The sequence below is a fragment of the Thamnophis sirtalis genome, unplaced genomic scaffold (genome assembly GCF_051295495.1).
Source record: "Thamnophis sirtalis isolate CommonGarterSnake01/CBP01778 unplaced genomic scaffold, rThaSir2_p1.2 scaffold_2, whole genome shotgun sequence".
Classification (NCBI taxonomy): domain Eukaryota; kingdom Metazoa; phylum Chordata; class Lepidosauria; order Squamata; family Natricidae; genus Thamnophis; species Thamnophis sirtalis.
This window is the reverse complement of record NW_028261382.1, coordinates 151820918-151835193: the sequence shown is the minus strand read 5'-3', so window position 1 is coordinate 151835193 and position 14276 is coordinate 151820918. Positions and strand designations below refer to the sequence as shown.

The window sequence follows — 14276 nt, the reverse complement described above, 5'->3', positions numbered from 1 at the left end:
TTTGCGTCCATGGACTACAAGTAACAGAAAAAACGTCAGTTCCGCCAGAAACAGGAAGTTGTCTACAGGACAAACTTGTGCGAGCGGGATTGGTCGCGTTTCTTCTCTATGGTTATCTCCGGCGGTCCACTGGTTGTGAAATCCGCAGCCGCTCGCATGAGATGTGAGTTACAGACCGGAAGGCGGCTTCTGCCTTGGGAGCGAAGCTTGTTGTTCTTCCCTGTTGGGAGTAAAGGGAGTAAGTCCAGTTGGCATGCCATAGATTGATGTTTGCCCTTCACGGGCTCTCTGATCGCGACTGTTCGAGTACTTCACGGGGCAGAAGACTTGGCTCAAGGGCTACGCGGTCTGCTGACCCCGATCCAAACTGCTATGGTTTACTCAGAAATAAACTCCATTGAATTCAGCAAGATTTACTTATAACTACAATTTAGGACAAGACTGCCAAGAAAGAATCAGCTCAAATTTAATTTCCCCTAGGACTTTGCTAGAGAGTTACAGGAAACCACCGTAGTGCAAGAGCCGGATAATAACTTGACTGATAATGACTTGCTAATTCTCTTCCAGAATTGTAACAAAATAGATATCTAAAGCAGTGAGCTCTCGGCTATATTAATCTAAATATTGTTATAATTGTCCAAATCTTCAAGCAAAACTAAAAAAACAACAACAAATGTTTTCATGTGTTCAGAACTTATGGGCTATTTATGTTTTTAATTTAAACCTTATAGCCTAACATTCAAAGCAAATTTTACTTGGCATTGGATGATCTATGATAGGATCTTGTGTATCGACAATTTTTCACAGTTAAAAGTATCTCCAAGTATCTGTTCTCCGCATATCATTATTGCTATTTTTCCTTTTTGTTATGCAAAATATTGAATATAGAATACAGCAAAAGTATCTTCTCATTGACTTTCAGAATAGTCTTAATTTTAATGAACTACTAATTTCTTAAAGCAGTGGCATCTTTTTTTCAGACTCACGTGGATGCTTGAAAATGATCAGTCTCTTGAACAAAGGAGAGATGCTGTTCTCATAGAAAGTCCTAGTTTCACAGAATTGAATATTTGACAATCGGTTAATGCAACACTTCTCTAAAGATTTACTTCTCTGGTTCCCCCCTCCCAAAGGAATATAGTTTTTAATTCATTTGGAAGAATTATGCTTTGGAAAGCAGACAATGGCAATTGTATGTTATCTGCCAGCTGGCTGGATGCTAGATCACCTCCTTTTCATAAATAAATCTGGATACTATTTTTGCCCCTCTCTTGAGCAGTCAGCTAAGGATAGTTTTGACAATACTATACCTGCTTCATCGGGTACAAGTTTGATTCCTATAAAATCATGTACAAAAAAAAATATTCATGAATTTAGCAATTCAGGAGAAAAATCTAATCAGATGGTAAAGAGGACATACTTATTTCGAGAAGAATTTTTTAATGTAATTAAGCCCCATATTCCTGCAAGCTTCCAGACGGAAAAGCATAGTGGGATTAATCTAGAAACTAGTATATCTGAACAGCAGAAAAATGACAAGGACAAGAAATCTGTTATTACAGTTAAGGCTAAAAAGGTAGAGTATAAAGATACATTTCTTACATATTTACATACATTTTCATTCTGTAAATAACATAAAGTGAAATCAGTGATTTATTTAAAAAATAGTTATAGATTATTACATTTTCAATACAAAAGTGTGCTGTGTAGATTATTGGTAATAAGCACTGTATAATTTTACCTGCTTTCAGCATTTAATAAACCTCTGGTAAATGAAATCAACTAATTTTAGCATGTGCTAGTAAAGTTGTATTATGAATTTATAAAATGTAAAATGCTAGTAGTTCACTGAGTAATAGTAATAATATGTGTCTTATACTCATGCTATCATATGTATTTACCATCCCCAAGTTGTAATCTTAGAAGGAATTGTTTAAAGCTGGTTTAATTATGTGGCATTTTCTCTTTCAGAAAGCCACATGGCTTGACTTTCTTTGTCTCTTGTGGTCTCTGTATCACATACAATGATGCATCTGATAATAAAAGTGAGGGACATTTTTCCATCAGTCCTCTGAAAATCCTATATTTTTCCTATAGTCAATAATTTACAATGAAAAGGGTACTGCAAAAAACTAGTTTTTTTCTTCCCCAAAACCTGAATATGAAGATAATTTCTGTCGTTCATTTATTCTGGGTCACCCATATCTGGTGCTCCCTGGATATACTGTATTACTGCTATAATTTCCATGAAAATGTAGCACTGGCATTTCTGGAAATGATCAAGGTATGAAACACTAGCTGGATAATACCACTTCCCCTACTATCCCAATTTCCATTATCTCCAGCCATCACTGGCTTTGGATTATGAGAATTGTGTGTGGGCTCATCTGGATTGTAGTGCACATTGGAGAAGGATACTGTAATAATCAGTGTTACATGTACTTCTTGGTTAATAATGGTAATTGGAATTTAAATTTCCACTGCTAACTGATGCAATCATAAAATGTGATATCATATGACTGCATTAGTAATGGCAATCCTGGCAGTCTCCTTTCTTGTTAACTGAACCCTACCAGTTTTTAGGTGAGGATCTGCTCCAATTCAAGCCATTCCTGTTTGGTCACTTAGTAACCACTCATCTTCAGTTGATGTCTATCATACATCCATCTCTGACCTTTTGGACAGTCATCTACCTATTGCTGCTACCCACATTGCCCTTCACACTGCACGCCACTACTGTACCAAGGTCTTCATGCATCTTTTGTGTAGCCAGGGTGCAGCTGGACTTCTCTTGCATCCCACCCTTGGAAAAAGACTCTCCACGGCCTTTTTTTTGCAAAAAAAAGCCTGGTGGGTAAAAGAAAGACCTAAGAAAGAAAGATCTAAATACCTGCAAATCAAAAGCAGGATTTTCTTTCTTTCCCAAAAAACTGGAAGAGTGGTAAATAGATACCACAAAGGAAATTCTCAAGTATCTACGTACATTCCACTACAATTTATGGTTGGTGAATTGTAAGATGCTGAGAAGTCACCAATATGTGTTGCACCAATTAAGTTGGAAGTTGTGCATCTACAAGATTCTGCTATTTACTAACATACACATTTAGTTGTCTTTGTGAAGTTTAAGGGATGCAAGTTCATCACAAAGTACATCTTTTTCTTATATAAAGAATAATGTATTATTAATTATAAGTTAATATTTGAATTAACATTTGAATGATAGTATTGTTAATCTGCTCATTTTCAACTTTAGAAACGGAAAAGAAGCAGTGAACTTAATCATGGTGAAAGTGATATCTTAGAGTATCATTTAAAGGTACGTTTGAAGGCTAATAATGGGACAGTATAATTTATTTTTGTGGCACATATGCTTATTTTAAGAAATGTTCAATGTAAGAAACTTTTTATGTTGAAATAAGAGTTAAATTCACACTTCATGTTTAGATAGAATGTGGTTGTTATTCTCCAATGTTGGTGGAGACAGTGGTCAATAGAACTTAGTCTACCAAAATGATGTCATCACCTCGGGGGAGTGTCCTCCCGCTTTTCTAGACTCAGTTCGATCGAACTGGCTGTGCTAACTGCTTTCTCCTCAACTTTAAAAGTTATTTAAATCGTATTTAATTGGATTTTGTTCTAAATTTCATCTAAATTGGAAGGAATTAGGATAGCTCTTTAAAACTAAGTCTCTCAACTAGCCCGGGGCTATTGGGAGAGATTTTTGAGGCTTTTGCCTCTGGAGCTCTCCAGCAAACAGCTCCTCGTGGCAACGGCCGCTGGAGGCCTTTAATAAGACTTTGCAAATTTAATAAGATTTGTATGCCGCCCACTCCCTAGGGCAGTGATGGGCAACCTTTTTGGCGTGGTGTGTCAAAAATCGGCAAAAAATCGAGCATAACTCGTGTTGTGTGTCACTTCGACAAAAACATAATTTTGCGCAATTTATAGTTTAAACTACAAAAATGTATAATTGCAATATATAATTGTATTTAATAAACCAAAAACAAATTATTTAACATACCTGCTTAGTAACTTCTTTGTTCATCAGTCGATTTCGTATGTTGCCCTTGATATTATTGAACTTGTTTGGGGTGCCGTGAACCAGGGCTGTGGAGTCGGCTGCTTCCAGCTCCACGTCCTCAACATGCCGCTCCAGCCCGCCCCAAGAGAACTCAGATATTCTCTTAATAATTGCATCTTTATTCTGCATATCGTGAAATAGAACTGGCGCACATCTTAGGAGAGTTTCTTTAATAAATTCTCCCTCATTAAGCGCTTTTGCATGCTGAGCTATGGAGTGAGCAATGCTCAAACTTGCAGAGTTTAAATTTGTAGAGCCTTTCATAAATAAACAGCGCACTGTTCCCGCGCTCCTCTCCTGCGGGTCCTCCCTTGCCGCGCTGATGACGTGTGTGCGCACGGCACGCACGCCTTACCAGCAGCCCCTGCGCTCAGAAAGGGGCGGCGGCGATACAGTAAGTGAGTGTGGGCGGGGGAGATCACACGTCCCGCCCCCCCCCGTTCCTCCAGCACAGATTCTTTCATCCTCGGCGGCCGTGCAGGAGCCGAGGATGAATCGCATGAAATCCTGTGCGTGTCACCCCAAATGGCTACGCGTGTCAGCACTGACATGCGTGTCATAGGTTCGCCATCACTGCCCTAGGGACTCTGGGCGGCTCACAACAAAAGTAAAACATAAAAATATTGAAAATACAATTATTAAAATAAGATATCATCCATTCAATCAAGTGGGGCTGGATTTCAATCAACAGCCCCAGGCCTGCCAGAACAGACAGGTCTTGGTCGCTTTACGGAAGGCCAGGAGAGTGGTAAGGGTCCGGATCTCTGCGGGTAGCTCGTTTCATAAGGCCGGCGCAGCTACAGAGAAGGCCCTCCCTCGGGGAGCCGCCAGCCGGCATTGTCCGGTCGAAGACACCCGGAGGAGGCCCAACCTGTGCGATCTTATTGGTCGTTGGGAGGTGAATGGCAGGAGGCGGTCTCTCAGGTAGCCAGGTCCAATACCATGTAGGGCTTTAAAAGTAACGACTAGCACCTTGAAGCGGGTCCGGAGACCAATGCAGCTTGCAGAGGATAGGTGTAACATGGGTGTATCTAGGTACACCCATTATCGCTCGCGCGGCTGCATTCTGGACCAACTGCAGTTTTCGAACACTCTTCAGGGGCAGCCCCATGTAGAGTGCGTTACAGTAATCCAGTCTTGAGGTGACGAGGGCGTGAGTGACTATTCGAAGTGCCTCCCGGTCCAGATAGGGCTGCAACTGGTGCACCAGGAGAACCTGGGCAAAGGCCCCCCTGGTCACAGCCGACAAATGGTGTTCTAACATCAGCTGAGGATCCAGGAGGACACCCAAATTGCGGGCCCTCTCCGAGGGGTGTATGACTTCACCCCCCAGGCTAAGAGGTGGAATGTCTGGACCATCTTTGGGAGGCAACATCAATAGGCACTCGGTCTTGTCTGGATTGAGTGCAAGCTTGTTCGCTCCCATCCAGACCCTGACAGCCTCCAGGCACTGGCACATCACTGCTTCGCTGAGTTGGCACGGGGTGGACAGATACAATTGTGTATCGTCCGCATATTGATGATATTTAATCCCATGCCGGCATATGATCTCACCCAGCGGCTTCATGTAGATGTTAAATGGGAGGGGGGAAAGGACCGAACCCTGCGGCACCCCATATTTGAGGGGCCTAGGGGTCGATCTCTGTCCTCCAACCAACACCGACTGTGACCTGTCCGAGAGGTAGGAGGAGAACCACTTTAAGACGGTGCCTCCCACTCCCACCTCGCATAACCGTCACAGAAGGATACCATGGTCGATGGTATCAAAGGCCGCTGAGAGGTCAAGAAGCACTAGGATAGAGGAATGTCCTCTATCCCTGGCCCGCCAGAGATCATGGATCAGCGCGACCAAAGCAGTTTCGGTGCCGTAACCAGGCCTGAAACCCGACTGAAAGGGATCCAGATAATCTGTTTCATCCAAGGTCCGTCAGAGTTGAAAGACCACCACCTTCTCGACAACCTTCCCCACGAAGGGGAGGTTGGAGACTGGACGATAGTTATTCAAAATGGCTGGATTCAGGGAAGGTTTCTCAAGGAGGGGTCTCACCACCGCATCCTTTAGAGGATGCGGGAAGGATCCCTCCAGAAGAGAGGTGTTAACAATCCTCTGGAGCCAGCCACGTGTAACCTCCCTGCTGGTCGAGACCAGCCAGGAGGGACACGGGTCCAGTAAACAGGTGGAGGCACTCACCGCTCCCATGGCCTTGTCCACTTCCTCAGGAGTGACAAGTTGAAACTTGCTCCATAGAATCTGATCAGGACCTTCCCCCGGCGCCTCGGCTGGTACCGTCCAAGTGGAGTCCAGGTCCGTCCAGATCCGAGCGATTTTTTTCTGACAGAAACTGAACAAATTCCTCAGCTCTACCCTGTAAGGGTTCGTCCGCATCCCTCCCTTTCAAGAGGGAGCGGGCTATCCTAAACAGGGCGGCTGGGCGAGATTCTGCGGATACAATAAGAGCAGAAAAATGCGCACATTTTGTCACCCGTATCGCCACTAGATAAGTCCTAATAAAGGCTCTTAATTGTGTTCGGTCGGATTCGGAATTACTAGCCCTCCAGCGTCGCTCTAGGCATCTCTTTTGGCGCTTCATCTCCCGGAGTTCCTCGGTGAACCAAGGAGCCTTCCTGGATCCACTGCCGTGAAGAGGCCGTAAAGGCGCAATCCGCTCTGCGCTGCTACCTCTGCCCCCCATGCCGCAGCTGCTCCAGCTGCCGCAAAAAGCCGCCAAGGACCAGCAGCAGCCCAGAATAGCCTCCAGCAGCAGTAGCCGCTGTCAGGAAACACTGCTGCTCCTCAGCGCTCCTGCCCCATCGGAACGCCACCGCTGTTCCTCTCAGGCTGCGGAGCCTCCACCCAGGGCCTTCGTCGCCCTCACTTGCCTTGTGGTCTCAGCTACCTCATGGCACCTGGCCCATAGGCTCTGTAGCCACAGCAGCCATTTTGTTTTGGCGCGAAAATCTCTGGCGGCCAATTTGAAGTTCAACAAGTCGTGAGTACAGGCCAAGGCCTCTTCTGGCCCTGAGCCACAATTGCCTCTATCCACCAACAAGACCCCTTCTGCTGGGACCCGCAAACGCAAACCGGCCTCTACGGAGCCATCCCCCAAGGTCCCAGGGAGTCACAGAGGGGTAATACCAAGCCACAGGCCAGGGATAGTGCCACCCAGGCTCCTCCATGCAAGGCCAGGGCCAAGGCTAATCACACTGAATCCCATCTTTTTCAGCCCCAAAAGGCTTCTCAGACCAGTCCTCCACCTGAGTTGTACTCTGAGTCGGAGGATGATTTCTCTCCTGCAGCTTCCATCATTCAGTCGGAGGAGGCCAGGGGCCCAGGTGACTTCGCCTGCAGTGGGGATGAATCTGAGGGGGGCAGGAGCATCACTCCGGATGAAGATCCCCTCTATCGGAGGGGATTCCCCTCCCCCCCCGCCACCACCGCTCTTACGCTCCTGGTATGGTAGACATAATTTCTGAGGCCATTGAACACGGCATAGCAGCGACCCTTGAACACAGATCTTCTAACCACTCTACCCCTTGCAGGTCTGCTTCTTCCTCGGGTTCCAGACACAGGGATGGGGATCTCTCGGCTTTTTCGTCGCTTCAGCTCCATGGCACTTCCAACCAGCCTTTGGTTTTTGGCGAAGAAGAACACCCGGCAAAGGATTCAGATCTCTCGGAAGACGAGGGACTTCCTCCTGACCCCCCTGCATTTGTCGGTTTGTTCAAACCTGCTGTCTTTCGTTCTCTCATTTTTAAGGCCAGAAGAATCGCTGGCATCCCTTCTCCTAAAGCACCTCAAGGGACAGAGACTGACAAGACAGACACTACTGATCCTCTCTTCATCCAGCCTAAGGTTGAAAAGGAGGTGATTCTATCAACCAGACTATTCATAGACGTGATCCAGAACCAGTGGGCATCACCAGGTACATGTCCTCTCCCCAATAACTTGGATAAGCACCTGTATAATGTGGGACCAGAACTCACCAAGGCTTGGAGGTACCTTCTGTCGACTTACCTATAGTTGGACTTTCTTCCCCCAATGCTTCCTCAGCAGCTCCTGGGGAGGCTCTTCTCCCCGAGGACAAGAGAATAGAGCAAATGCTAGTCAAGAGTTACCAGGCCTCGGCTTGTGCCGTTAGGGCGGGTACTTCTGCCTTCTTCTTTAGTTGCTCTGCCCTCTTATGGCTGCCAGCCAGGGATTCCAGGGCTCGCGGGACATTAACAAAATAAAAGTGGCCTTAGAATATACAACAGATGCTTCCTTGGACGCGGCTAGGTTTGCGTCCAAGGCCATAGCATCCTCCATTTCCACCTGTCATCTGCTTTGGCTAAAGCAGTGGCAAGCGGAAGCCCGGGCCAAGTGGAGGCTTGCCTCCTCTCCCTATTCTTCATCCCTTCTCTTCGGAGCCCCATTGGACCCCCTATTGGTGGAGTCCAAGGATAAGTGGATGATCTTGCAGCTGGCCACTAAGAAGCAGGAGGGCTGAAGCCAATCCTTTTATTGCAGACAGCCCTTTCGGGGTCAGGACAGAGGTTCCTCCAGCTCCCGTCCACAGCATCAGGCTCCTCCCAGACAGGATCCCTCCTTTAATAACAGCACAGGCAGAAACAGCTAGAGATTCCAGCCCAGAAAGTCATTCAGGGACAATACCAACTGATCCTTCAAGAGGCAGAAGTGACTGCCTGAAAGATCTCCCCATAGGGGGTCGGCTGTCGACCTTTGTAGATCGTTGGGACAACATCACCAACGACGCGTGGGTCAGGGTCACAATCAGATTCGGCCTTCTCTTGGATTTACGCTCCAGCCCTCCGAACCACTTTGTCCCTTGCCCCATTTCCATCCATCCATCACCTGCTCCTCATATGGGCCATTCAACCTTTGCCTCTAGGCCAGGTGGGATGGGTTTTTTACTCTCATTTCTTTATTTTGCCAAAGTCTTCGGGGGGCTGGAGAGCGATCCTCGATCTGAAATTCTTGAATCGGTTCATCAGGTACAGGAAGTTCAAAATGCACTCTCTCTTTTCAATTCTAGAGAGTGTGCACAGACATGATCTCCTAATCTCAGTGGACCTCAGAGAGGCTTACCTCCATGTACCCATTCACAAGCAACACAGACGATTTCTCTGATTCGTCTATGCAGGCCGTCACTTCCAGTATCGCGCCCTTCCCTTCAGGCTATCATCAGCCCCAAGGGTCTTCACCAAGATCCTGTCAGTTGTAGCAGCTCACCTCCGTGCCAGACCCATTCGGATCTTTTGTTACCTGGACAACATCATCCTGTTGTCCAGGTCACGCACCCAGGCCCTGCGGGATCTACAAGACACCTTTCAGGTACTTCAGGAGGTGGGGTTCTCCATCAATGAGGAGAAAAGCCACTTGACCCCCACCTCTTGTCTAGTCCACTTGGGGGCTCTCATCGACTTGGCCCAGGGGAAAGTTTCCTGTCTCGGGAGAGACAGCTCAGCCTCAGGGAATTAGCCTTAGAGGTATGAAGGAAGCGTCAGGCCCCGCTTCTCCAGCTGTCTCAACTGCTGGGGAAGATGGCCTCTTGTTTCTCCATCATTCCTTGGGCGTGGCTTCACAGCCGTTGCCTCCAATGGTTTCTTCTGCTATTCCAAAAGACCAACAGCAGCTGTTCCCCAGCAACATCTTCAAACAGCTGTCGACCAGGTATGGGACCCCGGTCCTAGATCTCTTCACAACGGCATCCAACAAACAGCTGCCCAGATATCTGTCTCGCTACACAACACCAGGCGCAGAAGGGATGGATGCCTTGAGGTCCAGGTGGCCCCACAGGCTCCTGTACGCCTTTCCTCCCTTCCCCCTAATACAGAGGGTCATTCATAAAATGATAGAGGAGGAGGCCAAGCTAATTCTGCTCGCCCCCCATTGGCTGCACCGGCCGTGATTCGTGGACCTCATCAACCTCTCAGTGGGGCCAGAGTAGCGTCTTCCCCTGATACCGTCCCTTCTTCATCAGGATTCCATCCAACACCCCGACCTATCTTGGCTCTGCCTAGCCGCATGGAGGCTGAGCAGGAGGTCTTGAGGACGGTTAATCTTTCTGAGACTGTAATCCAAACCATTCAGGCTTCCCGACGCCCAGCCACTAATAGAATCTATGAATCAATGTGGCAGACTTTCAGCACATGGTTGTCTCTCCCCTGGAGGCTTCGGTTTCCCAGCTTTTGGAGTTCCTGCAACAGGGACTAAAAAAAGGGCTTACGCCTACCACCTTGCAGAGGCAGGTTTCAGCTCTGTCCTCGGTTCTCTCTGTTCACCGAAATGAGCTTCTCTCCTTGCATCCTCATGTACGACGCTTCAATAAGGGCGTGTCTAACCTCTGCCCTCCTGTCATCCACCAGCTTCCCCTCATGGTATCTCACCAGGGTCCTTGACTCCCTTACTGGACCACTATTCGAGCCTCTCAGGTCGGCCTCCCTGCATCATCTCACATTGAAGACAACCTTCCTGGTGGCTATCACGTCGGCACAACGCGTCTTAGAATTGGCAACTCTTTCCATCCGTTCCGACCTGTGTGCCTTTCACCCAGACCGTGTGGTCTTTCAGATTGATCCCACCTTTGTCCCAAAGGTCAGTTGGGTCCCTGGACCTCACCCTACTGAACTTTTGCCCTAATCCCTCTCATAGTCTCGAGCGCAAATGGCACAAGTTAGATGTCAGAAGGGCTCTTAAGATCTATATTGCCAAGACGGCCGCTCTTCGCCTCTTTCCATCCCACAAATAAGGGGCTAAAGCTTTGCGATCGATGGTTGGGCACTGGATCCGATCGGCTATAACCACCTCTCCCCTCCATCCAACATCACGGCACATTCCATATGAACCGCGGCTACATCTGCAGCGTGGACAAGGCAGGCCTCAGTGATTTGATTTGATTTGTTTATTTATAGGCCGCCCTTTTCCCTGAGGGGACTCAGGGCGGCTTACAATCAAAAAAAAGGAAGGGGAGTGTGGGACAATACGAAAAAAAGAAATGTGCACAAAATAAATTAGACAATAAAACTCAACATTCACTCAACATTCGGGAGGGGCGAAATAAAATTATCCCCAGGCCTGACGGGTTAGCCAGTTCTTGAGGGCTGTGCGGAAGGCCTGGACGGTGGTGAGGGTACAAATCTCCACGGGGAGATTGTTCCATAGTGTCGGAGCCGCAACAGAGAAGGCTCTCCTCCGAGTAGTCGCCAGTCGGCACTGACTGGCGGATGGAATACGGAGGAGGCCAACTCTATGCGATCTGATGGGACGCAGGGAGGTAATTGGCAGAAGGCGGTCTCTCAAATAGCCAGATCCACTACCATGGAGCGCTTTATAGGTGGTGAGTAGGACCTTGAAGTGCACCCGGAGACCAACAGGTAGCCAGTGCAGCTCACGGAGGATCGGTGTTATGTGGGCGAACCGTGGTGCGCCCACGATCACTCGCGCGGCCGCATTCTGGACTAGCTGTAGTCTTCGGATGCTCTTCAAGGGCAGCCCCATGTAGAGCACATTACAGTATTCCAGCCTAGAGATCACAAGGGCTCGAGTGACTGTTGTGAGGGCCTCCCGATTCAGGTAGGGCCGCAACTGGCGCACCAGGCGAACCTGGGCAAATGCCCCCCTGGTCACAGCTGAGATATGGTGGTCAAAAGTTAGCTGTGAATCCAGGAGGACTCCCAAGTTGCGGGCCCTTTCTGAGGGGTTTAAATTTTGTCCCCCCAGCCTGAGTGATGGTATGGTGGTCAAATTTTTGGGAGGGAAACACAACAGCCACTCGGTCTTGTCTGGGTTGAGTATCAGCTTGTTCGCTCTCATCCAGTCTTTAACGGCTTCCAGTCCCCGGTTCATCACGTCCACCGCTTCATTGAGTTGGCACGGGGCGGACAGATACAACTGTGTATCGTCCGCATATTGGTGATATTTTATCCCGTGCCTTCGGATGATCTCGCCCAGCGGTTTCATGTAAATGTTAAATAGTAGGGGGGATAGGACCGACCCCTGCGGCACCCCATAAGTTAGGGGCCTCAGGGACGATCTCTGCCCCCCCACTAACACCGACTGCGACCTGTCCGAGAGATAGGAGGAGAACCACTGCAAGACAGTGCCGCCCACCCCTATCTCCCGCAGTCGTCGCAGAAGGATACCATGGTCGATGGTATCGAAAGCCGCTGAGAGGTCCAGGAGAACTAGGATGGAAGCATGGCCTCCATCCCTAGCTCTCCAGAGATCATCAGTCAATGCGACCAAAGCGGTTTCTGTGCTGTAACCGGGTCTGAAGCCAGACTGGAAGGGGTCAAGATAGTTAGCTTCCTCCAAGGTACGCTGAAGCTGGAGAGCCACCACCTTCTCAACAACCTTCCCTACAAAGGGGAGGTTGGAGACTGGACGATAGTTATTAAGAACAGCTGGATCCAGAGACGGCTTCTTCAGGAGGGGTCTTACCACCGCTGTCTTAAGCGCGGTGGGAAAGTACCCCTCCCGAAGAGATGCGGTAACAACCGCCTGGATCCAGCCTCGTGTCACCTCACTGCTGTTGGCAACCAGCCAGGAGGGACACGGGTCCAGTATGCAGGTGGAGGCACTCACAGCTCGCATAGCCTTGTCCACATCCCCAGAGGCAACTTCCTGAAACTCAACCCAGAGATGGTTTGCCAAGTTTTCTCCTTGTGTCTCGGCTGGATCTACTGGGGTGGAGTCTAGGTCCGCTCGAAACCGGGCAACTTTGTCCGCCAAGAACTGGACATACTCCTCAGCCTTACCCTGTAAGGAGTCCCCCGTCTCCCTCCTATTTAGGAGGGAGCGGGTTATCCTAAACAGGGCGGCTGGGCGGGACTCGGCGGACGCTACCAAGGAGGCAATGTATGTTCTTTTTGTTGTTCTTAAGGTCCGAATATACTCCTTGGTGCATGCTGTCAAAAGTGCCCGTTTCGACTCGGACCTATCAGACCTCCACGAGTGCTCTAGGCGTCTCCTCCGGCGCTTTACCTCCCGGAGCTCCTCAGTGAACCAAGGAGGCCTCCGGGGGCCGCTGACCCGGAGGGGCCGTAGCGGCGCAATCCGGTCTAGAGACTCCGAAGCTGCCGAGTGCCAGGCAGCGACGAGGGTCTCCGCCGAACTGTGGGCGAGGGTATCAGGAATAACCCCAAGCTCCGTCTGGAACCTAACAGGATCCATCAGTCGCTTGGGGCGGAACCAGCTGGTCGGTTCCTCCTCCCTACGGTGGGGGTTTGGCCTCCGGAAGTCTAGCCTCAGTAGGTAGTGGTCTGACCACGACAGGGGTATGGTCTCATTACCCCTCAGACCAAGATCGTAACTCCACTGCAGTGGAAGAGATCTGCAAGGTGGCCACCTGGGCAACCCCTAATTCTTTTATCCGCCATTATAAGATGGACAGATATGCATCGGCGGATGCAGCATTCGGACGGCGAGTCCTCCAAGTTCTCCCTTCTTCAAGCTTCTAGCCCAGTCTCAATCCCACCCGGGGACAAGCCCAGCTCTGGTACGTCCCATGCATGACCGCTGTCTCCACCAACGTTGGAGAACAAGGCGTTGGTTCTTACCTGATACGCCCCTTCTCTAGGCAGATGGAGACAGCGGTCATCCCCACCCTTGGTTCCTGGCCTAGTGAAGGTAGGCATTATGGAGCTGGGGGAGGGGGTTTCCTGGAGGATTAAAAGCAGTCAACTAACACACAGCAGTTTACTTATCTCCTTCGTCACAAAAGCGGGAGGACACTCCCCTGAGGCGATGACATCACTTTGGTAGACTCAGTTCTATTGGTGACTGACTGAGTTAATCCATGCATGACCGTATCAGAACCAACACCCCAATTTATTTATCAGATTGTATCCCACATTTCTTTATAAGTAACTCAAGGCAGCAAATATACCTAATACTCCTACCAACTATTTTCCCCACAACCACAAGCCTATGAGGTGAGTTGGGCTAAGAGAGAGTGACTGATCCAAAGTTACCCAGCCAACTTTTATGCCCAAGGCAGGACTAGAACTCACAGTTTTCTGATTTCTAGACCAGCACCGTAACCACTACACCAAACTGGTTCCAGTCATGACTTAATACATTGTATGAACCCACTCCTTCTTAATGTAAACCATAACTAAAATTACATTTTTTGAAAGGTGTTTTAACTGTTGTTTCTTTTGTGAATGGTAGTGCAGACATAGTCTTATTTACTTG

The 14276-nt window shown here is 48.6% G+C and overlaps 1 protein-coding gene across 2 annotated transcripts in view; it reads left to right on the top strand.

The window, feature by feature from the left end:
• Nucleotides 1-51: 51 nt before the first annotated feature.
• Nucleotides 52-14276, top strand: part of METTL4 (methyltransferase 4, N6-adenosine) — a 38195-nt gene continuing 23970 nt past the window's right edge. Inside the window, exons 1-3 of one of the 2 annotated variants that reach the window (XM_087707212.1) lie at nucleotides 83-163; nucleotides 981-1576; nucleotides 3254-3316. In XM_087707212.1, coding sequence (XP_087563338.1) covers nucleotides 1184-1576; nucleotides 3254-3316 — 456 coding nt within the window. In that variant the 5' untranslated portion in view covers nucleotides 83-163; nucleotides 981-1183. Of the gene's footprint in view, nucleotides 1577-3253; nucleotides 3317-14276 lie in introns of both variants that reach the window. The other variant, XM_087707211.1, reaches the window with a different exon arrangement.